The 25,092-nt window shown below is 38.5% G+C and overlaps 1 protein-coding gene across 1 annotated transcript; it reads right to left on the bottom strand.

The window, feature by feature from the left end:
- Positions 1–7,372: 7,372 nt before the first annotated feature.
- On the bottom strand, positions 7,373–22,776 carry LOC137041390 (apolipoprotein B-100-like). The gene is made up of 28 exons (XM_067417619.1): positions 22,658–22,776; positions 21,805–21,834; positions 21,425–21,528; positions 21,186–21,331; positions 20,959–21,106; positions 20,710–20,862; positions 20,489–20,613; positions 20,322–20,407; positions 19,776–20,229; positions 19,577–19,691; positions 19,338–19,484; positions 19,023–19,234; positions 18,752–18,947; positions 18,495–18,671; positions 18,186–18,389; positions 17,888–18,055; positions 17,601–17,806; positions 17,338–17,514; positions 17,145–17,254; positions 16,845–17,052; positions 16,576–16,751; positions 16,063–16,223; positions 15,842–15,951; positions 15,372–15,745; positions 9,252–15,272; positions 8,946–9,051; positions 8,652–8,838; positions 7,373–8,556 (listed from the first exon to the last, which is right to left on the bottom strand). Exons 1-28 carry the CDS (start codon positions 22,710–22,712, stop codon positions 7,687–7,689), a joined length of 11,226 nt encoding a protein of 3,741 aa, XP_067273720.1. The 5' UTR covers positions 22,713–22,776; the 3' UTR covers positions 7,373–7,686.
- Between the last annotated feature and the right edge of the window lie 2,316 nt (positions 22,777–25,092).

The following is a 25,092-nucleotide window of genomic DNA, read 5'->3' as shown; positions in this document are numbered from 1 at the left end:
CACGTGCTATCGGAATTATCTTAGGCCTATATACTAGTTTCCTAGTTAAAATATCGGACATAAAAAAGTATCACAAGAAAAAAAAAGAAAAGAAATCTCGTAACCACGACTTCAGTAGAAGGAATTAGAACATTTCCGATAGCACGTGAAGGCATTCAGGTGACCGGGGCTTGTTGTCACATAGGGAATATTGCTGCCTTCACGTGCCATCGGAAATGTGATAATTTCGACTTCGGAAGTCGTGATTACGAAATCATTGCGTTCAAGTTTCAAAATGTGAGGGCGTTCCTGTGCAATTTTTACCTAGGAAACTAGTATTTACGATATTTCCGAGAGCACATGAAGGCAGCATATGTCCCCTTACGAAAGGAAAATATATTTACCAATATATTTTCTTGAAATATATTTTAATATATGGAATAATATATTGATGGTATTATAAAATGTATTATATATTCATGCAATATATTGCAAAATATACAAATGATTGCCGCTTTCAATATATTAAAATATATTGGAAAATATAAATATTAAATCCCATGTGAATATATTGCATGATATTTTCAAATATATTGCAATATATTTTTGTTTCGTAAGGGTCCACGGCTATATTCCAGTAAATATATGGTTTTGAATCAGAAGTCTAATTCCACAAATCTGCTTTCTCTACCATTGTTTTTGTAGCCTACTGCATGTTGGTTTCAAACACTAAACTGAAATTTATCTTGGATTCGAATATCTTTTTGTGAATAACATAATCTCTCTTTTTCGCTAGGCTTTAACGCTAGCATAAACATTTATAAACATGTCACAACAGGCCTGTGGCATTAGTGTTTTTTTTCTAGGGTAATAATGGTAGAGATGTTTAATAGCTTTTTTTAAGCCAACACTACGGTATGAGCCCAGTTGTCATAGAAATCTGTCTCAAGGGCAATATTTCAGTAAATGTATGGTTTTGGATCAAGTCTATTTCCACAAATGTACATGCTTTACTAGTGAAGAAAGAAGCTTCTCTGAATGACTCTAGTAACGTTTATTTATTTTCAGTGACTGTTGAATATGCTATGACTCTCATCAGGTCATTCACTATTGTTACAGTCACACTGCTGTTTGATTTGTTAATGAATGTCATGGATTCAGGACCTATTCTCAGTCCTAAATTTAACAGCGTGTATGACACTTTATGCTCTCCGCACTGTATAGACAATAACTACCGCACTAAAATAGGAACTTCATTCATTTGCATCAAATACATGAAAACATTTGTCAGAAAGAATAATGCATCTTTCTAAATCAAAAAGTTATTCATGCCCCACATTCAACACGCACACAGGCGGATACATCAGAGTAACCTTCACTTGGACAACAGCTGGTGTGTTCTCACTCAAAATAATTGATTACAAACTGAGGAGAAAAACCAAAATAAATAGAAGAAAACTTATGTGTAAGTCAAAACCACACAATATTTATTTGGGTTATGAAATGATTCCTGCGGAAAAAAGACAGCTCTATCATGGCAAGGAAAAAACTATCACTGACCTCAAAAATTCATAAAACATTCTGAATTATTTAATAAATTCTAACAGTAAGAGAAATGTTTTGAAGCACACAGTGAATTGATTGCTTTTGTTATTTTGAATTGTTGGATGCTTTTATCTTTAACATTTGTATGTTGTGAGTGAGTGAAAAGAGAGGTTGTTTTGTTATTATTATTATTTTCTAAATGATTTATTGGAAATTTAGCCTACAAAGAAAGGAACAATCAGGTGAGCACTAAGAGTAATAAAAACAAATACGGAAAAGAGTACTAATAATGTTGGTAGGTCTATCAGTACATAATAACTTTCATTTCATCTGTTTTTGCTGTTTTTTTTTTTTTCTTTCTTTTTTTCACTGTGTTAACAATTCAGTGTCTTCACCAAATGAAGTGTCTTCACTTAGTGTGAAGACACTTCATTCGGTAAAGTGAGGAATTCAGTGTCTTCACTTTACTCTGCCTCTTCACCACAAGGAGGCAGAGTAAAGCTATGCTGGAAATGGGTCTTTTCCAAACACACTAGAAAATAACTAACCACAATCAATGCAGGTGAATACATATAGTATACTATTCGACATCATGGGCGAGGCTAGCCCCTTTTTAGGGGTGCTTCAGCACCCCTAAAAAGAAGCTCAGCACCCCTAAAATTTGGAGTAAGAAATTGTGTTATTTAAAATTTTTGTTAGTCTTTTACACGGTTAAATAATGTCCAAAACATACTCCGTAGTTTGTGGTTTAAAATGTATATGTTAAGGAGGAAAATGAAAATATCCCCGCATAGCAAATGGTGTCATCCTCTTCTCTTCTTCTACTTCTCTATACCTGCACCGCTCAGCACCACAGTCATCCAGCGCGAAACACACGCAGAGTGAGAACCCGTGATGTAACGTTAGTGTTGTGATTGGTTGAAAGCTGTGTCTGACACTTCTTTACTTTTACCTAGATTTATTCCGTTTTCGAAATCATATCGGTAAGTACTGGAGTCAGTATCCCGAATCACCATGGTGGTACACCTATAATCAGTGTTTATTATCTGACTATTTTAGTCCGGCGGGTCGCCGCCGCTGTGGAGTAGCACAGGACCTGAGTGACTCATCCATAGTCATAAACCAAACGGAGAGAAGTAACGCCGGTTACAATTTTCTTCCGCAAGACGCATGCAGTTCTGTTTATTAACTGCTAGAGCGTGAAACAAAAAACAGAATCGCGACAAATAAACTGCGCACATGTGTAGTGCGTACGTGTGTCTCTGTTGTTAAAGTTTATCGTTACTTGATACTCATTTCACAATGGAGAGTCATGTAAACATGACGTCTCGTGCGTCTTTTCTGGTCAGTCGTCATGGAAACATGAAGCACTGGCGTTTGGAATGAAAACAAACAACGTATCACTGAAAACACTTACTGTGGCTTTTTAAATGAATTGTTATTAATTCCTAGATTTATATATATTTTTCAGTTGTGGCTGACTATCAAACAAGATCATAAAAGAAAGTTTCATGTTTTTCCTTTTGCTGTATTTATTCATTCATCACACAGGATTTAACCTGAACCAGGCTTAACTCCTGAACTCCTAGCATAACTCTCTCTCTCTCTCTCTCTCTCTCTCTCTCTCTCTCTCTCTCTCTCTCTCTCTCTCTCTCTCTCTCTCTCTCTCTCTCTCTCTCTCTCTCTCTCTGTGTGTGTGTTTGTGTGTGTGTGTGTGTGTGTGTGTGGCAGTGAGCAATGGACATACGACAATTCTTTAAAAGAAAAAAGACAGATTCAGGTGAGAGACTAGGGACAGTCCATAATGACCTCTGTCTTGTTTTAGTTTTTTGTTCTTCTGAAAAGTGTAAAGCTAGAGTAACAGATAATGCAAACCAGCTGTAGTTGTATCAAATTACTTATCTAGGCAATGGTCCCCTGCTTTTATTTTATTTATATTTATTTCAAACTCACAAGCTTCTCTTGTGAAATGAATTTGTCATTTAAAAAGTTTCTAAGCCCAATAATAATAATAAAGACATTTAAAATGACACACTGTGTGCCTTTTGATCATATCTTTAGAATCTGTAAATGGTCTCATGGTCTCATTTTTGTGACATGACAAACTGACCTCAACTCATCTGCCTACAATATATTTGTGTATGATTGTCAGTGCCTAGGGAAAGAGAGGGAGATGGCGAAGGAGAAAGGGAGAGCATGCAGGAAGAATCAGGTGAGGAAACAAGAAACAATACATTGACATATAGTGAATAGTGTCAAGCAAAACAGTAACTACTCCCGTTTATGTGTGTGTACTCCTATACAAACTTATTGGCATTAAGTAGCCTATATTGCATTTTTTGTAACATTCTTTTACACCACATTTTTTCATAATAAAGGAGGAGGAAAACAACAGGGAGAGTCCATAAGGGATGACAGGGACTTGACTAGAGAAAGAAATGAAGAGACTGAGGGAGTGCAACATAGAGAGCACCAAGCCAAAGCAGCAGAGACAGAAGAGAGCTGTTCAGATTTAGGGGATAAGGACACTGGTCCTAAACAGTTAAAGCTGTCTCAATACCCTCATACACAGTTTGGCACACAAAAAAGAGCCTTTCAAGAACAGTGGTTCAAAAGTTTCAGATGGCTGGAATACTCAGCTAGACAAAATGCTGCTTTCTGCTTTACTTGTAGGGTATTTGGCAAAAATGTCAGAAATTATGCACTTGTTAATGACGGAGTTAATAACTGGCAAAAGGCACTTAGCAAGTTTCAAAAACATGAAACAACACAGTCACACAAGGACAGTGTGGTTTGTTGGAACAGCTACAAAGCAAGCCTGTCAAAAGGGAATGTTGTAGAGCAGATAGAGGCAGCAAGTACCACTGAAATTAGTGAAAGAAGGCAGTACCTAGAGCGTATTATGGCAGTAACCTGCTTCTTGGGGAAGCAAGGCATAGCATTCAGAGGTCATGATGAAACGGATGAGAGTCACAACAAAGGCAATTTCCTAGAGTGCATGTCACTTTTGACCAAATTTGATCCCTTCTTGCAAAGATACACAGCCCCTTCAAACACCACGTACCTCTCATCTGATAGCCAAAATGAGATAGAATGCTGTTCACAAGAAATAACAGAAAATATCATCAGTGAGATAAAGGGAGCAAACATGTATGCCATTATGGCTGATGAAGCCAGGGATGGAAAGACAGAACAGTTGGCACTCTGTGTTAGATATGTGTCTGTTGAGGGTGCCGTCAATGAAAGGTTCCTAGCCCTTACAGAGGTGTCACAGTTTGATGCTACTTCGATAACAGCTGCAATTGAAAATCAGTTGGTAAAGAAGGGAATTGATCAGTTGAAATGTGTGGCACAGACCTACGATGGGGCAGCTGTCATGAGTGGGGATGTTGGGGGTGTACAAGCCCATTTTAAAAAAAAGCACCCTGAGGCAATTTATGTGCATTGTTATGCACATGAGTTAAATCTTGTTTTATGTCACACATGCAAAGCTGTCTCTGAAGCCACAGAGTTCTTCAACATGCTGGAAAGTCTCCATTCTTTCTTTAGTGTCTCCCTTGTAAACCACCATAAGTTTGTGGACACTCAAAAGAAGTTAGGGTTGCAGCCAAGAGAACTTGTGCAGTTGTCAACTACACGCTGGGCATGCCAGCTTCATTCAGTGACTGCAGTGATTGATAATTTCCCTGCTATCATTGAGTGCCTCTCCACAATCAAGACACCGACAGCAGTTGGATTGAGGGTAAAGCTCAGTAAATTCTCCTCAGTGTATTTGCTGATGGTTTTCCACACTCTCCTGTCTGTAACAGCAGGTTTACACAGATACCTACAGAAGGAGACCATTGACATTGCCCAAGCAGTGACATACAAAAATGCAGTGACTGACACCATGAAGCAGAAACGCAGTGATACCACTGCTGCAGATCTGTACTCCAGAACAATGGCTATGTGTGAGGCAAACCAGATAGCAGTAGAATCATCCTCAGGACAGAGGCGTAAGACAAAGAGAATGGATGGATATGTTGTTGAGTCCGCTTGTGGGGCAGGCAGTGAAACCTGTGGCTCTTCAGAGTCTGAAGATCTCAAGAGGAAACTTTTGTTTCCTTGTCTGGACCGAATGATCTGTGAACTTGAGAGGCGTTTTTCTGGTGTGAATGAGGATGTACTCAATGGAATTCAGGCATGCAGTCCAACCTCAGGCCATTTCTTGTCCGAGCCTCATCTGACAGCACTGGCTCTGCATTACCATATTGAACTTAAGTCAGAGGAAGTGATAGTCGCAAAAAACTTTCTGAAGCGCAAGAGTGAGGCTGGTACAGTTCAGGACATGCTAGCAGTGTACAAACTTCTAGATTCGGAAATGTTCCCTTCACTGAAAGCTGTTATGCAGGTTGCCTTGACAATACCAGTTAGCAGCTGTACATGTGAGCGGTCTTTTAGTGCCTTGCGTCGGCTCCATACATGGCTCAGGAGGACCACAGGCCAAAGCAGACTCCAGCACCTAGCTGTGATGTCTATTGAGAAGGAGTTGCTTGAAAAAATTGAACACCAAAGGGTCATTGACAGGTTTGCCACCCTCAAAGTGCGGCGACATAGATTAACTCTCCCAAAGTAGAGCCAAATGGGGATTCAGGGGAAGTACTTCAAAGATTTCCCTCTTTCTTTTTTATATCTTTACTTTCTAAATATTTTCAAGACCTCTGTAAATACTCTGGATATTTTGGACTTTTTGTTTTTACCTTCTTTTTTTTCTTTTTCTTTTTTTGCTCTTGATATGAAGCTTGTTTTATTATTATTTATTGATGACATTGGTTTATGAAAGTTCAGACAGGCATGTATCCCAAAATGTTAGAGATGGCCATTTGTAAATAATTTACAGTAGAGTAGATTTACATTTTGTTGTCCAAGCACCTGTTACTTTGTTCAATTACAATAAAGTTGAATCTAAAATAACCAATATGATGACTGTTGATACAAAATGAGTTAACGGTCAGGAAAACCAGCTGGGTGAAGAAGGTTTTATGTTTGTTACAGGGGGCTGTCTGTGTGAACTATCACAATTAAGCTGGTGTTCTGAAAAGATCTCGAAAAAATAAATAAAAAATAAATCTGGATTTTGGAGTTAGTTGAATATATGTTAAAATGATTAAGTTATTTTTCAATAGACTTTTTTTTGTTTTTGTGTGAAAGACGGTGGGTGGTGGCAGTGGGGCTCATTGGGTGCTCAGCACCCCTAAAGCTCTGACCCTAGAATCGCCCCTGTTCGACATTAACTTCAAAGGAATGCATTCACCTGCATTGTTTGTTTTTTTTTTTTTTTGTATACAAACAATTCACCTGCATTGTTTGTATACAAAATGAAACTACACTAAAAATTGAAATAAAAGAGGGGTGTCCAAAATATGATATCCAAAATTTGATATTTTTTTATCAAAACAAGCTTAGGCAGAGTGCTGTTCAGTCATGACATCAATCAGTAAGCCATCTAATTTGATAACAGATTTGATGGAACTAATTGATAACGTATGACTTTGTGTGAATTATGCTGTAGACAAAAAATGTGAATGTAAATCCGCTCCCACAATGCGCATCACGCACTGCGCGTAGGGCACCAAGTGCTGAGGGGGGCACCACGAGAATTTTCTCTCAGCACATGCTCCCGACAATTAGCTAAACTGTCCAGGGCTGCATTTCTCAAAAGCATTATAAGCTTTTGTTCTTATCTATTCTTTTGTTCTTTTGTTAATATCTATATGTAGATCATAGAACCATTGGCACAATCACGATAGCTCACAATGCTGTTGAGAAACGCAGCCCAGGTCAACAGAAAAAACAATATCAAAAGATGTATGGTATTGCATAATAAAAGTTCTTTATTTAGCCTCATCCATCATGCCATTAGTGTACGACGCAGAACAAGGATGAAACTGTCACTGACATTTTTGTACTGATACCAAGGCTAATATCTGAATCATCATTTATACAAATAGAATAATACAACAGCGTAATAATGAGGCACGTATGGCATTAGTGATTGCTTTTTAAACATGTTGGTACTGCACTTCAGTTTAGTGTCCAATGGCTTGAATTTCCTTTTAAGAATGTTCATTTCAAAAGATGGTAGTGTTTATTTTCATTCACTGTTTCTTCAGAATGACCATTTTACTGGAAAAATGGGAACGGAAGCTCAATTTGCTGTATTCCATTATTTGCATTAAGCACTTCCTCAAATTCACTAGCAAGGTTGGAAAGTAATTTACTTAAAGACCATTCTAAGTCTTTATAAATCCCCATTAAAACCTTGTAGAAATGGATAAGGGGAAAAGAAACAGCGTCTAAGATGTTGGAATCTATCCTGTCCACAAATTCTTGTATTTTATCAACAACCTCTTGGATCGTCTGTCCTAGTTTCTCAAGAAAACCATCTAGACTTTCCATTTGCTTCATCACATCTGCCATCATAACTAGATGACTTTTTAGGATACTTCTCACATTTTCTTGGACCTCTGCTACAGTCATGACCTTTCCAGAGGGAAACGTCATTTCAACTGTGTTGAAGTTCTCCATGATGGGAGAGAAATATACCTCCAGGTTGTTAGCGAGTTTCTCCAGCATTTCCGCAATAATAAATTTGATGTTTCTGCAGATTTCAGGCAGTGTAGCTTCATCCATTCCCGGCAGTTTGTATTTGGTTTCTCTCAGGAAGTCGATGACAGCATTAATCAGGATCTGGATGTTCTTTTGGTATGTAACAACTACAGTTCTGTACAGTTTAGATAGCTCACTTAGGTCGGGGTCGGGCCAGAGAACCGCAATGAGGGCATTTTCAAAGACTTTTTTAACTTCATCAACAATTTTAAACAGTCTGTCAGCAATTCCTTTAACACTGAATGTGATATATTCTAGCCTGTTCATCAAGCTTGTGGACAAGTCATGTGCAGCCTGTAAATTGTATCTGACCAAAAGTACTTTTTCATCTCCCTTTGGTTCGGCTCTGATGATCAGAATGTCAACATCATCTTGTGGTGCAGACTGCAAAACAACAACAACAAAACAGAATGATTACAATAAAGAAAATCAACAAAATATGCATAGTTGGAAGACGTAACAAAATAAATAGCACTTACAGCATAACGGCTGTAGATCCTCGTATTCATCTGTGATGGAATCATTCCTTGAAGCTGGAAGCCAAGGTGGCCAGCTGTCGGTGTAGAGACCGAGGCACTCACTCCATCTCTTCGAGCAGCATAGCGAACGTTTACATCAGTGAATGTTGGGCTGGTGATATCCACATTCAGGGTATGGCTAGGATCACTAAACCAGAAGTAATAATTAAGTTTTACAAACATAATTGGTTATAAACTAAAGAATATCTGTATTTTTACTTTAATTCAATAAAAAGTCAGAAGTTTTGTCATTACCCCATGCGAATGACATTGCTGAAGTCCATAGTAAAGACGGCATGTGTAAGTACAGCATTAGATCCTACAACCAGGGCATTATTGTCCATTGTAGTACTCATAGAGCCTGTTTTGTGTGGAAGCAAAAAACAGTTATTCACACCAGCAATTCTTATTTTTTTCTTAGTAAATATTAGTATAATTAATTGATACATTTATTTATTTATTTATTTATTTATTTATTTATTTATTTATTTATTTATTTATTTATTTATTTATTTATTTATTTATTTATTTATTTATTTATTTGTCTTTGCACACACTTACTGTCAAGATCGTACTCCAGCAACACAACTGGTGACTTGGCTGTAGCCTTGAGAACAGTTTTGTAGTCTGGGGCGCTACCATCTAGTTTAGAAAAAACACTTGTGGTATACACCGGAGAGATGATTTCTGAGGTGAAATCAAATTTCTGCTTGGGTACACTGAGCTCCACTGCCACCGTCTCAGAGATACTTAAGTCACCAAAGGTGCTTGGTTGAGACAAGTCGATTTTCACATCAGCCACCAGTGACTTCAGAAGATCCAGATCAAATGTGGCCTGGCCAGTATGAAGTCCCTTTGTGTTAAAACTTCCGATATTTGCTTCGTTCTTGGAAGAAAACTTCAGCATAGCATACACATGTTCAATAGCAGTCTCCACAGACAGGTTTTCATCCACATCAAATGCCAACTTTAGATCTCCATAATTTATGGTGCCATCGCCAACAGTCTTCAGTGCATATCGCAAACTATTCCCATTCTGGTAGATGGATTCATCATAATTTAGAGCTCCCTTCACAATACCACGGTCTAGGAATGTTCCATCAATGGTGCCCTTTATCAGAGTCTCAGCGGACATAAACGTAGAACTTCCTTCACCTTTTAAGGTGTTTTCAGCATTTCCTCTACCAACAAACTTAATAATGGGGATGTCAAATGTGTACTCTATCATAAAAGTGGAATCTGCTTTTGGATTGGCCTTGTTGTCAGCAGTAAGTTGGTGGTTGGCTTTAGCTGTAAAAATGGGTAGGTTAATATTTGCAGCTGTGGCCACAGACAGTGCAGCTTCAAAGTTTTCTGGGTTCATAGTTACAGTGCTTTCATGGGTTCCTTCAACATGGAGATTTTCCAGGAGTACAGAAGTGGCTAATTTCAATCCACTTTTGGTGCTTATGCTGCTGGTTCCTACAAGCCTTGCCTTCAGTGCCTCAAACTCAGAGGCAGTGGTGGCTCCAAATCGAATTATTGGATTGTCCGTCCCATAGATGCCAGCATTACCATTAAGGTTGAATATAGAAGACTTGAAAGACAACTCTGATTTTAAATCACCCAGAGGAGAGATATTAATGAGACCAAGATCAATAATGGGTGCAGCTTTGCTCTTCTGATAGACAATCTTTGCATCTAGATCAATGGCCTGGTCAAGGTTGGTCAACAGATGCTTAAGGCCAGTATGCTCATATAGGTTGATGTTACTGATCTCCGGAGTGTCAAAATCCATAATTATGGTTGGTAAAGTGATAGATGGAATACTGAATGGGACATTTAGGAATTCCAAATTGGCCTCTCCATTTACTGCTGTGTAAATGCCAGCCTCATCTCTGTCGTTGGCAACTGTAAAGTTATGATTGTATCTGTACTGGTTGAAGCGAGCAAGTGCCACAGTGCTTAACTTCTGCACGTCGTTATTTAGGATAACAGTATAACTATTCTGGAGCTCAATCTTGGTAGGTTGTTCTAAGAAGGCGAGCTTAGTATTAGCCTTGTTCTGGAAATCAAGGACCACCTCAAATGGATGCAGTAAGAAGTTGAAGGCACTGGAAACGGTACCACTAAGATATCCATCCACTTTTCCATCACAGTTTGCCTTCATTTCTACCTTCATTTCTCTGAGATTTGCCTTTCCAGAAGCATCCAGCAAGTAAGAGGCCTCTGAAGCGTAATGATTTTCAAAACGAGCATTAAAGTTGATGTGGCTCAGAGCAACAGCTTCAACATTTATTCTCTGTGTCATTTTTGGAACTGCCCCACTGCTGGCATCTAAAGAAAAGGTTAGCTGGGCTGTTGTTGGAGTAATTATTATATTTGAGATTGACTTCATGGTGACATCATTAGAATCATCAATAAGAGATATTTGGCCTTTAGCTTCCTCTTCAATGGTCAGAATGATTTTTAAGCCATCCTGCTTAAAAGTGATCTCATTAGTGTAAGAATGATCACTGTTCCATGAGAGCGCAGGAATGTTTACCTTATCATTATATGTTGTTTTAATATTTGCAGCCATTCCATCCTCCAGTGCAAAGAAAGCGATGTTAAGGATGTCAGCACTAAAGGGGGCAGTAGTTATCTTTACAGTGCTCTTGGTCGTAGCCTGGGCCGAGAAGCCATAGAGTGACACTGAGGATTGATGGTCAACCGCTAGGGCACTGTGAGTGATCTTCAGTGTTTCAGCAACAACCACACGACTCATCTTAGGGATGGCAACCCGAGCTGTGGAATCCAAGCTGTATTTAAGGATGTCATATTCAGATGATCCGTGTGAGGTAATGTGCCCTGTGTATTGAGGGGTTTCTGCACTTTCAGTAGAGTTTAAGAATTCCATGGTAGTTCTCATGCTGAAAACTGGAATGGTGATTCTAACCTCACCATACAGCTTTCCGAAGCATGGCATCATGATCTCATTAGGGACTGCAGGGAGTGTGAAGTCTGGGATCTTCAGATCTGAGAATTTGTGCTTAGTAATGTATTTAGGAATTTCAGGGAGGGAGATCTCTGGAAAACTGATCTCTGGCAGTGTGATGGCAGAGATGTCTGGCAGGTAGATCATTCTAAGGTCACCAAAGAGGGCATCAGTAGATGGCACTTCAAAGTTAGCAATGAAGTTCAGTAGGTCTAATAGTCTCTGCCTGATATCATTATACTCTATTCTGATTGGTGGCACAGTGTAATATTGTAGAATAGTAATCTGTGGAAGGTCAATCAATGTAGAAGGGAGGTTGATTTCCTGAAGCGTCTCTAAACTTATTTTTAAAGGTGGTACAACAAGGTCAGTTAGTGGAAAAGTGAAAGATGGGATCTCCAATTCAGCTGTTTTTAGTATTGTTTTGACTCCATCACAGATTTCTTTTAACTCATTGACAATTGCCTGATCTTTAAGGATGTTTTGGATTGCTTCCATAACAGCACTGCATGCATCTGTTGCAATGGCCTCTACCTTAGTGTAGATACCAATCACTTGCTTCAGGACCTGGAGGATTTCTTCTCTGATATCCATGTCTACAAGTCTCTTCCTGAGGCTTTCTGTAAGTGTCTCAATGTCAATGTAGACTGTAACAATGTCCTTGAGTTTTTTGACCACATCAGCGACTTTGATTGCTCTCAGCTCCTCAAGACAAGTACTAAAAGATGACAGAGCATAATTGACGAAATCTCTGATTGCCTCAAGTTTTTGCCGGATCTCAAGTGACAAACTCACGGTGTAAAGATCATTTATTAATTCCTTGATTTTCTGGTTGGTCTCATCCACAAACGCATTGTAGTCAAACGATCTAATAAATCCGATGCAATGGTTTAGGCAGTTGTTTAAATGCTCAATGATTTCCTTTACTTCTGTTGTTTTCAAGTAGGTGATGGCCTTATCCAGCTGCTCTATGACAGGGGTGAGACTAGATTTCAAAGAGCTAGCAATAGTCTCAAGAGTTTGTTCAATATTGAACTTCTTGATTAGCTCACCAACCTTTTTCAGAATTTCTTTGATCTTCTTGTCAACCCCCGATTTGACCAGAATATCTCTTGCATTGCTGTAGATGGCATTGAGCCTGCTTGCCAGTACAGAAAACAATTGTTTTGCTTTTTCAACAGTCTTTCTGATTTCCTCTGTAGGGATTTGAGCCACCAAATTGTTTGCATAGTCTTTGAAGCTGGCAGAGGTAACAAAGTTCTTCACATCCTCAATGAACTTTCCTTGGTCAAACTGCTGAACAAACTGCTTCAGTTCACGCACAATCTCCTCCAGTCTGGATTTAATAGCATACTGTTCCTCAAGATCCTGCACGATGGCAATGCTACTGTCCTTCAGTCTCATTACATCAATCTGCTCAATGACATTTTCAATAGCCTCAATGACAGCGAGAACTATAGCTCTGACATCATATTTCTCATTGAATGCATTCAATTTTTCTGTCAGCCTCTGTATTGCAGTGTCAGATAGTGTGCCACTTGCAATCATTTCCCTCACATATATTTCTATCTGTTCTACACGAGTGTCCAGTTCAGTGAGTAGCTTCATCACAACAGGGTTTAGATTGAGCAGAGAGGCCTCCAGGTCATCGAGAGAAACTCCATATTTATCATAGAGAGCAATCAGGTCCTCCCTGATCTTGACAACTCTCCTTTCCAGATTTAGCTCCTTCACAAAATCACTAATGTACTTGGCCAGTTTCTGAATCTCTGCTATAATATCTTCTCTGTTGATGTAATACTGCATAGCTTCAGCGGTTCTCAAAATTGTCATTTTTGTGTGTTGCAAGACCACAGGAAAATGTTCAATTAGCGGCAGGCTGATGACACGACTGTTAGTGTTTTTATCATATTTCAGGAAGGCTGAGAAAAAGTGGTCTTGGTTATCAGAGTCAACTATGTTGAAGAGGTTTGTGATGACAGATCCAGACATTTCTAATCCAAGTCTTTCAGGGGTATTGTAAGCACTCACATCTTGGGTTAATAGATGGTTGTTGACCTTAGATTTTACTCTCACTGTTGCCCTCTGCTCAGATGGTGTCAGCACAGTGTCAATCTTATTATCAAGGTTGGTTTCAATTGATAGACCATTGTCCAGATTGTGAGATGTTGAGACTCTGCATTCGTGCGAGTGTGCAAAAGCAAGTGGTTCTGCCTTCATAAGAAATTTAGTGTAAACTTGTGCGCTCTGTTTTCCATACAGATACAAATAACCATCTGTGTTGGCCATGGCATCAACATTGAATCTGAAGGGAACAGCAGTGGCATGAAAGTTTCCGTCAAAGCGTAGGTACTGTGAGTTAAAACGGGCATCACTGCCGAATGTGACTGAAAGTCCAGCAACCTCGATTTCTGTGTTATGGCTCATGTGAGATCCCATAAGTTTTCCAGTAGTACCACACTTGGCAGTGGCAACCAGATCTTCATATCGGATTTCATACGTGTGCTTCAGCTCATCTGCGCCAGAGGCAAGCTTCCAACTGCCAGTCAGTTCAGCTGTGTATGGAAGTGCTTTTAACTGAGCATCATTAATCAGGCTGATGTCCAGAATATTCAGTTGATTATTGATTTTCACTGAAGTACTAAATTGCTCAATCTTTAGGGAAAAGTCATGGTTATATGTTCCATCATTGCTATTGGCAATAGAGGTGAAAGCTAGCGAGGACAGGGAAGCAGATAGAGAATTTGTATTTTCAATTGTCAGTTCATCAAATTTACCCTTTGTCTCAACCGACAAGGAAAGCTTTGAAGTGTCAAGGGCTCCATTGAAGTTGTTCTCAAGTGACATAGGCAAGAAAGGGCATTTCAGTAAGGTTGTACCACTCGTGGTCAGGCCATCCCTGTTCAAGGATAGGCTGCAATTATGGGACGCTGTGTGTTGAAACAGATATGCGGAGGCATCACCTTTTACCTCAAGACCATTGCCATCTAGTGCTGCTATAAACCGGGAACGGATGTCATTTCCAGCAGTAACACTCTCAGCGCTAGTGTCAATCTTAATGTTAACCAAATCAAGACTAGCACTAGCCTCAGCTACATTTTGGATGTTTAGACCGAGAACTTTTGCCCTTGTATCTGACTTCAGAGCAAGCTGAGACGCTTTATATGTAACTCCAGCGTCATGTGTCAGTATGCCCTCAAATACAGTTGTTTTTGATACGACAGAGAGCTCTCCATTGGCAAACATTGCTTCAATTGTGTTCTCCGCTTGGAAGTGGTTTGAGTCTACTTTCAGAGAGGAATCAATTTTTCCCTCTGGCTTGAATGGCAGTAAGCTAACTGTCTGACTGAGAGTAACTTCACCATTCAGAGGACCAGCCTTGATGGAGCCCATCAGGTTTCCATCTCCGAAGATCTCATCCTCATTTAATCCCAACTGGCCTGTGTGTTCCAGAGAAATCTTTAGACCCAAGGGACTGTTTGCCTCAATCTGGCTGCTTGATTTTATCTTGCCAGGTGTCATTTCCTCAAAAAAAGTAACACTGGTGTCAATGAGCTTGTGCTCAAGAGATGATTTAATCTCAGCCCTCAAAGATTCTTCAAGTGTGCCTGCCGCTAATGCTGATCCTAAACATAAGCAGAATAACATTCAAATAATGAGTATTTTGTTACTGATTACAGCATGTGGTTAAGAAAAATATAGCTGAAAACAAAGATTACAAGTACCTTCTACTTTAAAGGAGAGCAGGTCCACTGGGCTTTTTCCAATGACTTCTATTTTGGCAGAATAGCTTGGTTTCTCATCAACTTCCCTGCCAGCAGAAGCTGTAGCCTCCATGTTGTAGAAGTTGCTGCTCAGCTTGCTGGACACCTCTGCCATTCCCATGAGAGGCATTGAAACAGATAGTCTCTCAGGAACAAAGATCTCTGGAAGAGGAATCCTAATAGGAGCAACCTCCAGGCCGAGCTGTGGTACTACCAGGTTTGGTGTGGTTAGGGAAGCAGGGAAGTTAAAATCTCTGGGAGATTTCCCACCAAGAGGAATGGGAATGGAGATAGTGTAATACTGCTGGCCAAATTTGTATTTTGCAGCCCCCTCACTGTTAAAAAAAAAGTACATTAGTGTGTGTATATTTATTTTTTTCACTATTGTTTCTGCATTATAAAATTATTCGTTATATTTTTAATTCACTCACGCATTTAGGAACAGTGTCTTCGGGAAAGAGAATTCTGGGAGGGCAGGTAACCTAAAGCCCTGGAGATATGGGATGTCTGCAGCAAATTGTTCCAGGTATGCATTTGAGGCCTAGATGATTGTGGATATAGTGTTATATTCTAAATTATGTAATCTTTTTTTTTTTTTTTTTATAAATATACAGTGCTAGATTGGGAAACTAAGGATTTAATTTCAATTTACCTCAACTGTTTGGGTCAAGACATCACGGATCTTCATACCAGATGAGCCAGTCTGCTGGTCAAGAAGATTATTAACTGTGGCTTTGATGGCGTCAATTGGAATAGTGTTGTGAATCTCAGTGCTGACATCAGAAGTGACCTCAGCCTCAATCTTCTCCCCATCTAAAAAAAAAAAAAAACATGTCCATTTGTGAAAATAGTAGATGACTTCCTGTTCATTTGCTGAATTTAAGGAAACACAATTTAAATTTTGAACAGTAAGTATATTTTTTTTAATGTTTGCCCGACAGACTTAAAGTTTTAGAGTCTAAATAGTTTTATAGGCACTCACATAAAAGTTACTCATTGAATTATATCTTCCTTTGGGGCATAATTAATTCTACTATAATTCTCTGAACTCATAAATTAAAGGGAGCCATCTCTAGAATTCGGAATTTGCTTTAATCTGATATTATAGAGTATCTGGAGATATTGTCATACTTTTTAGTTTCAGAATGAAAATTTTAAATCTTACCATATTTCAGAATGACTTTCTGAAAAGAAGCCGTCATCTCAGGGAGCCTAAGGTCACTCTCAAGCTCTACTGTAAGGACCTCAGAGTTTTTCAATTGTGCAGTTACTTTAGCATCAGTCTGAAAATGAGGAACGAGCAGCTGAACCTGCACCATGGCATCCTTCATTGAATCTGTCCTAAAGATTGAAGAGAATTTTATTTGTACAATGCATAATTATCAAAAATATATACTATTATTGTTAGAAAATATTTTTTAGACATGTGCATACTTAGCAAGGGCAACAAGAGATGCTTCGGGTATGTTCTTGTTAATGAAGTCAAGCTGGATGGAATGTGTGGCCTTGCTCTGAGTTGTGCGTTCAGCAGCATGAACCCGAATTCCAGCTTCCAGGTCGTAGTCAGGGATTTGGAGTTCAGCCGAGACGCTGTATTTCTGTCTGTTAAACATCAGTTTCGCAGTGCCCTCAAATGATATTCCTTTCATATAGAAAAATAATAACATTTTAGATTATGAAAATGTCTAAAGATCATAAGGGATTATTTTGTGCAATGCTTAAACAATGCTTTACCTTCTGCCTTCAGGCCAAAAGACACCGTGTCAACCTTGTTTTCATATACATAGTCGACAGTAGCTGTGTATGCAGAAACCTCGCCAGTTGGGTGGATCTCAATGTCAAGTCTAAATAAAGGTCAGTATTCAACTTTTTGCATTCAGAAAGAAGCATAAAAATAAACTAATAAACAAACAAGTATTTCTCTTACTTGCTGTCACCAGTCAGGGGGAAATAGGGAGAGGCATCACTGGAGGCTTCAGAATACTGCAGGGCAATGCAGTACTTAAAACCAGGGAAGATAGGAGTGCATTGTTTTGCTTTAATTTGTTCCATTATGGGAGGAATGGTCTTGGTTTCAGTACCAGTCAGTGAGAACAAAGAGTTGCTGTGCAGAGAAAATACAATTTAGAATGTCTATAATGTATCTTTAAAGCAATATGACATATTTCTGTGTTAACAGAAATATCTTACGTCACACTGATGAGTGTAGTTTTAGCTTGTGGTGTGGGAATGGTCAGCTTGAACTGCTTGTTGGTTACAGCAACCTTTACTTTCAGACCGCTCTCATGGTAGATGTTAGTATGCATCTCCAGGCCAGACTCGACATATTCGGGTAAGAGAGCCCCAACTTCAGTCACAAACTCAACTCCGGCAGATGGCATGAAAGCCACTTCACTCTGTGTGAATAGACGAAGAAATAGGTTAATTGAGTATAGCTTGTAAAGCTCTAGTTTAAACAAAAGAAACTAGACCCATACCATGTCACGGGCAATTTTCAGTCCTCCCTTTACTCCCGGTGCAAAAGTACCAGACAGGGCAACTCTTAACGGAACTCCGGTACCAGTAGGTAGATAAAACTCATTGTCCATGAAGACGTAGTGAAGGAAAAGGTTGTTGTTCACACTTGAGAAAAGGTTCCTTATGAACTGTAAAACAAATAATTATTTAGTTTATATGAACATGAAAGTACACTCAGACCTTCTTCATTATTGTGCTGTTTAAGAGCATTGCAGATTTGCTAAGCTCTAATATTTTTTTTAAAATTAGTTCACTTACATCAGTAGGGAACATATTTAAGAGTCTATTCGTCAGGAAAGCAGCAGAGTAGGCCATGTCTTCCATATCCTTGGTCTTGAGATAACCCAGTTCAGCACCCAGAAGCCTCAGGTAGACCATAGCCTCTGGATTATCCTGAACCATCAGTTTCTGGATGAGTTTGTTCACATTATTGGTTATTTCCTTAATGATGCTTTGGGGGGCCTAAAGTCAGAAGGGTACATGAGTGATAAACCAAAATAAAAAGAATGCCATCAATGTTGCAAAATGTGGAAATTCATAATGTGGAATAAACTCGATTTGAAAGACCTTTTGCATCTTTATGTTATCCCACAGTCTTGGGAACATGCGCTGCATAATGTCATCCCCACTGGGCACTCTGTCAACTGCATAGTTAATGGTCTTCTGCATGGTGTCACGGAAGAATCCATCAATTCCAATCAGGGCATCAACTGTGGGTTCCAGTCCCTTACCATTCAATCCAATCTGTAGGTAAAAACAAATAATAAGTATTGATATACTGGTTTTACATCCAGAGGGTTTAAGAATGCAGAATAATCCTGTACCTCAAACATGTCTATGTCATATCCGAAAGCATTCACGGTCATCTCCAGGATAACTTCGTTGGGAAGAAGTTCTTCAGACTCAAAGATCACATTTCCCTCCAGAGATCCAATCTTGTAATTGCGAGAGTATTTTGTTGGATCTGTGACCGATTTGATCTCGTTTCCTTGGAGGGCATTGAGAATCTTCTCTCTAAGTCTGAGTAGTAGAACAAGACATTAGATGCAGTTTTCATACTCAAAGATGTTAAATTGTTTAAAGATTTCTACTAACTCCTTAGTCTCTGGTGCAGTGGAGCTCAGGATGTTGCTGATATGCGAGTTAACAAAGCTCATAGCCTGACAGTTTTCATTTGTAGGCAGAGCAGCAACTAGCTGAGCCAGTTCAGAGGGCTGAGGGTCCTTCATCACAATGAGATAGGCGGCAATACGCTTCGGTACCGGAGCAGCGGCATCTAAAATGACCTTCATTAGCACCTCTCGGCCCTGTTAGAAATATAGCAAGTTTATGTTAGCTAAACATAAATGCATTATACTTACTTTATATTTACTTATAATAACATGTATTAGTTTCATATATCTGATTTACCTCTTCAGGGACAGAAGTGAGTCTAAAAGCTTGAATAGCAGCTTGCTGGACCTGAGGGGACGCAGCAGGTTGGTTTATGCATTGGATAACCGCTGATTTCAGAGCAGGGCTTGCGGCTCCAACGGCAACAGCCATGTTTCCAATGATCTAAGAGATTTAAAGTACAGATTTCAAAATCCACATATCAGCTGTTATTTTTAACTTAGTGAAGCATGCTTAATGGAATAGGTTGAACATACCCTCAGGGTCAAGTACACATGTTCCTGGTTTCCTGTGCAGTCGCCAATCTGTTCAAGGACATAATCAGCGACTGCCTGGATCTCGGGTGTGACACGTTCTTCAGCTTCATAGTACCTTGGATAAGACATGTGAATGAAAGTTTAAATTCACATATAGATCAAACAACATGATTATTGTTGATTTGTCTTGTTTTCTCACCTCCTGACAGCATTGCTGAGGCCATAGTAGATGGGCTTACTAGCCTTGAACTTGGCCATCTCTAGCATTTCCTTGACAATGTCTCCAGATGGGTTGGGCACCATTCCCATGGCATACACTGCAGCATCAATCTCTACTGAGGAACTGTCAAAGTTCCTGAGAACACGCAATATGGCGCTGGTGCATTCTGGCGTGCCACACTGGAACAAAGCCTGGTAAACTAGGGGGCGAGAAATCTCCAAGGCCTCCGGTAGACCAGCGCTCAGGCTTTCAGCATTCATTTTGCGGACTGTAGCGATGAGCTTGTGAGCCAGATGGGCTCTGTTATGTCCATTGTTGGTGTCAGAAAGACCGGCCAGTTCCCTTAGAACAGACAGCATGGCCTCTTTATCCTGAATCGGATGGACTGAGCCAATGTTGTCGTCGAGGTGCAGGGTCTTCAAGTTGGCTACATCTAGAGATGGGTACACCAAGAGATCAGGATTACTTCTGCTCACTCTAAATGCATGCTGATTTAAGTGTCTGAATGATTGAATGATTGCTTACCGTGCTCAAAGATTCTGTCGTTGTGCACCGACATTTCCACCAGAGTCAAGACTTGCTTCCCTACATTATTAATTCCGTACTGTCCTCTGTTGATAATCAGAATGAATTAGCAGAGCAATAAAACAAACAAATTAAAAACTGAGGAAATAATAAATGAAAAAACTCACTTGTGAGAAAAGGGCACAAGCATGTGGTTTTCAGTGCAGGAAGCAGATGTCATATGTTTCTGTGCATTATCAAAGATGTAGTTGCAGGTCTGGCTGCTCCTGAAGAGCTTAGAAAGTGGGAATTGCTGTGTGATAAAAAAAGAAAGCAAGTTAACACATTATTGAAACCATCAGATATCCAGCACAGTTATTTTGTCTTATTCAAAAACTGGATGACTTACCATGCCTGTGATAAGGGCCAGGGGACTGGTGTGGTCCTTGATAGGCCTGAAATTGTTACATTTAGACAAGTCTCTGTTGAGGGTGACATCAGTGGCAATGTCCTCTCTGGCGTTCACGGAGTAGCCTGTCTTGCACATACCGTAGATGGTTGGCTGATTTGGGGGGAAAGTTGTAATGAATTAGTCAATGTATATCAATCTGTAAACAAATGCAAACCTTTTTAATGTTTATGTTACTTAATGACTGACCATTATCCTGTTTCTGTCCTCCTCCAGCACAGGTACGGCAAGGGCAGAGATTAGACCCCTCTTGATGTTCAAAATGTTGACTGGCTCATCATCCTCTGGAAACAAATTGATGGCATTGTCTCCCTCAACGGTGAACTTCAATGGGTTCCTGAGAATTGAGAGGTCAGTGTTTATTTAACATGATCAGTTTCTTTTTATCTGCTCGGTGTAGAGTGCCTTAAACATACTTCTCCATGGCAGCCTTGAAAGCATCTGTACCAGCAGATGGTCCAAAGATAGGATTTCCTCCTGTATCAACATCGATCACCTCACTCAGTGCACACTCTGTTGTGCGCACGATGTAGCTACATGTGCGAGGGACCTCAATTTCAACCTGTTTAAAACAGAATATGTTTGACATTTTAAGTTGTATAAAAAATAAAAACAAGAAAAAAATTCTAAATATTGACAGCATCGACATTCATACCTTGCATCTGGCCTTAGGGCCATTGATTGCTCCATTCAGGGCATTTAGAGACTCTGTTTCATAGGTGTATTCATACTTGTGAAAGCTCTTGTACCTTTTGGCCACTAGGGGAGCACAAATCACATCTTAAACATCAAGATCATACATGACTCATTCATGACTCATACTTGACTCATATGTGACTCTAGTCCACAACTTTAGATTGCTTTTCTTAAATGAAGTGATAAATTATAAAGAACATGAAAAAATGGACTATTACTGTAACTCAAAACTTATAAAGATAGTTTTCCTTTTTTTACTAAACAAGTTCATTAGATAAAAAATATCATATAGAATTTCTTAGATAATTTATATTTCCTTACAAAATGTTTAGCACTTACAAAGGCATGGTAATTCCTCGTCTTGAGCATCTAAAGTAAAAAACAAAAAGGAGTTTTATACAAACAATATATAAAACATTACCATTATCATATAATACAATTCAAGGTTATTCATTAAACGATAGTTCACCCCCAAATTAAAATTCTGTATGAATTTATTTCTTCAACACACTAACTAACAAATAAATACAAGATGACAACAGAAATACTATTTTGTTCTATATTTATCAACAATGATTTTTTATACTTTTAATTCTGATATACAAATGTACAAAAATATATACATGTATATGTATAAAATATACATACAGTCTTAAAAAAAAAATCAGGCCCCAATTGAAAAATTTCTAGTGACTGATCACATCTAAAATTTTCAGTTGGCCAAATTTAATTTCTGTGAATTGATGGAATTTTATTCACAGAAATTCAATATGGCCAACTGAAAATGTTATATCAGTCACGACATTTTTCACACTGTAAAAAAAATGTCTCCAATTGAAAAAAAATGTGACTGATCACATCTAAATTTTTCAGTTGGCCGAATTGAAATTCTGTGAATTGATGCAATTTAATTCACATAAGTTAAATTCGGCCAACTGAAAAATGTAGATGTGATCAGTCACTTGAAATTTTTTAATTGGAGACCTGATTTTTTTTATGAAAACAAATTAGAAAGATTAGAGCTGAAACATGAAATATTTTTGTAATTCAATATTTAACCTTTATTTAAACAGGAAAGACACTTAAGAATTAATTCTTATTCACATCAACAGCATGGCAAATATATTATATATTACAAAAATATCATTAAACAAATTTCACAAATCAGTCACAAATCCTCTGTAGTACTCACTTGCCACGGCTATTGCACATAGAAGCAGCAAAAGGCAGAGCTTAGTGTCCCCCATGATGGGTTCAGTTAAACTCTTTCCTCAAGACCGTTGCGTATTCCGATGGAATCTGCTTTATTACTGCTGTCAATGGCCTTATATATTAAGGTAGGAATGGGAGGAGATATGGCGGTTGCAAAATGTAAAGTCTCCACTCCAAAGTTCATATCTTGTGCCTCTGTGGCAGGACAAAGGCAACTGTTTCATGTAGTGTCAGTGGTCTTTCAAATAGAGAGAAAATACTTTTTCAAGGGACACTTGCTTTGCTTGATCTGTTGGTTGATTGATTCATTTAGCGTATTCCACTCTTCTGTGTAACCTCTTACTGAAATACAGAGGAAATTGATTTATTTAACCCCCCCCCCCACACACACACACACTTTAGTGTCATTAAAAGAACACTCATTATATTAATTTGTAATAAAACAATTTATAGATTAAAAGTCCAGTAGTTGTTTTAAAAATATGGTTGTTAAATTAAATAATTTACACTGAAAAATTACAACTGCATTAAATAATGTTATGAGATTGTTTTAACTATATATTTTTAATACAATAAGAAACGTTGGAAAGAATGTTTAAACATGAAACTAAACTACCAGTAGGTGGCAGCAGGTCTTAATGGGTGAGTCATTGAGTCGGTTCGTTCAAATGGCTGATTTGTTCATGAATGAGGCAGTCGTTTACGAACAGGTCATTGAATCTTTGATTCAACTGATTCATTCAAAAGCTGAATCATTCATTAACACACTATTGCTGTGGTTCTGATGTGGAAATATGATCTGATCTTGGAAATATTTTCGCTGCTGTAATAGAACAAAAGCAGTTTATATTGCATCTAAAATGTAAGTGACTAATTTTAATTAATTGTTTATGGAACTGTCATGAAATCAGTGTCACATTTTCAGTCGTGATGGTATTCAGGAAAACAACACTCTTGGTCGTGTCATGGGATGTTTTTTTAACTGTATTATACGTTATAAAATATAAAAACCTTCACATTTTGAATATTTACTGCAGTATGTTACTGAGTTTCTCTGTATGAGCGGCGTTGGTTTGTTTCCATTTCTCCTCGAGAGGCTGCGCGATTGTCAACAGCACAACAGTCAGTTCATAAATTAGCCTATTACCGGTATTATCCATTAATTATTCAAACAAACCTTAATCTCGAGCCCTGAAACTGATCAGAAAATGTAACGAAACGTAGAAATGTAGTGGAGTAGAAATTAAAATATTTGCTGTAAAATGTAACAAAGTAAAAGTAAAAAGTATGCACTATTGATTCTACTTAAGTAAAGTACAGATACGTGAAAAATTTACTTAAGTAAAGTAACAAACTATTTGTACTTCGTTACATTCCACCACTGGATAGAAGCCTGTCTCCTTCATGCCTTTTTTACTGATGATGATGCAAAGTAGGACATTAATCACTAAAGCAGACTAGGTCATATTACTAATCTTAGATGCACATTTGACTACATTTTATTTTGACATTCTGTGCCAAGTGTATTGCCAATCAGACACGACTAAACTGATATAGACACTGAAGTAAATGATTAAACCTTCTGCTCTTTTGTCCTGTTTACTTTATCCACTGACCTCTTATTTTCTGTTGTGGTTAAATACTAATCACATTTGTCCAGGCAAGTCTTCTTAGATACACAAAACATTATTTATCCAAGGCCTTTAGTTGTCGATTGATGTAAAGCATATAGTAGATGATACAGGTCCTTCTAAAAAAATTAGCATATTGTGATAAAGTTCATTATTTTCCATAATGTAATGATAAAAAATAAACTTTCATATATTTTAGATTCATTGCACACCAACTGAAATATTTCAAGTTTTTTATTGTTTTAATACTGATGATTTTGGCATACAGCTCATGAAAACCCCAAATTACTCAAAAAATCTAAAAAAATTTGCATATTTCATCTGACCAATAAAAGAAAAGTGTTTTTAATACAAAAAAAGTCAAATTATTATGTTCAGTTATGCACTCAGTACTTGGTCGGGAATCCTTTTGCAGAAATGACTGCTTCAATGCGGCGTGCCATGGAAGCAATCAGCCTGTGACACTGCTGAGGTGTTATGGAGGCCCAGGATGCTTCGATAGCGGCCTTAAGCTCATCCAGAGTGTTGGGTCTTGAGTCTCTCAACTTTCTCTTCACAATATCCCACAGATTCTCTATGGGTTTCAGATCAGGAGAGTTGGCAGGCCAATTGAGCAAAGTAATACCATGGTCAGTAAACCATTTACCAGTGGTTTTGGCACTGTGAGCAGGTGCCAGGTCGTGCTGAAAAACGAAATCTTCATCTCCATAAAGCTTTTCTGCAGATGGAAGCATGAAGTGCTCCCAAAATCTCCTGAAAGCTAGCTGCATTGACCCTGCCCTTG

This window comes from Pseudorasbora parva, chromosome 15 (genome assembly GCF_024679245.1).
Source record: "Pseudorasbora parva isolate DD20220531a chromosome 15, ASM2467924v1, whole genome shotgun sequence".
NCBI classification, from domain to species: Eukaryota; Metazoa; Chordata; class Actinopteri; order Cypriniformes; family Gobionidae; genus Pseudorasbora; species Pseudorasbora parva.
This window is presented reverse-complemented; position numbering and strand designations above follow the sequence as displayed.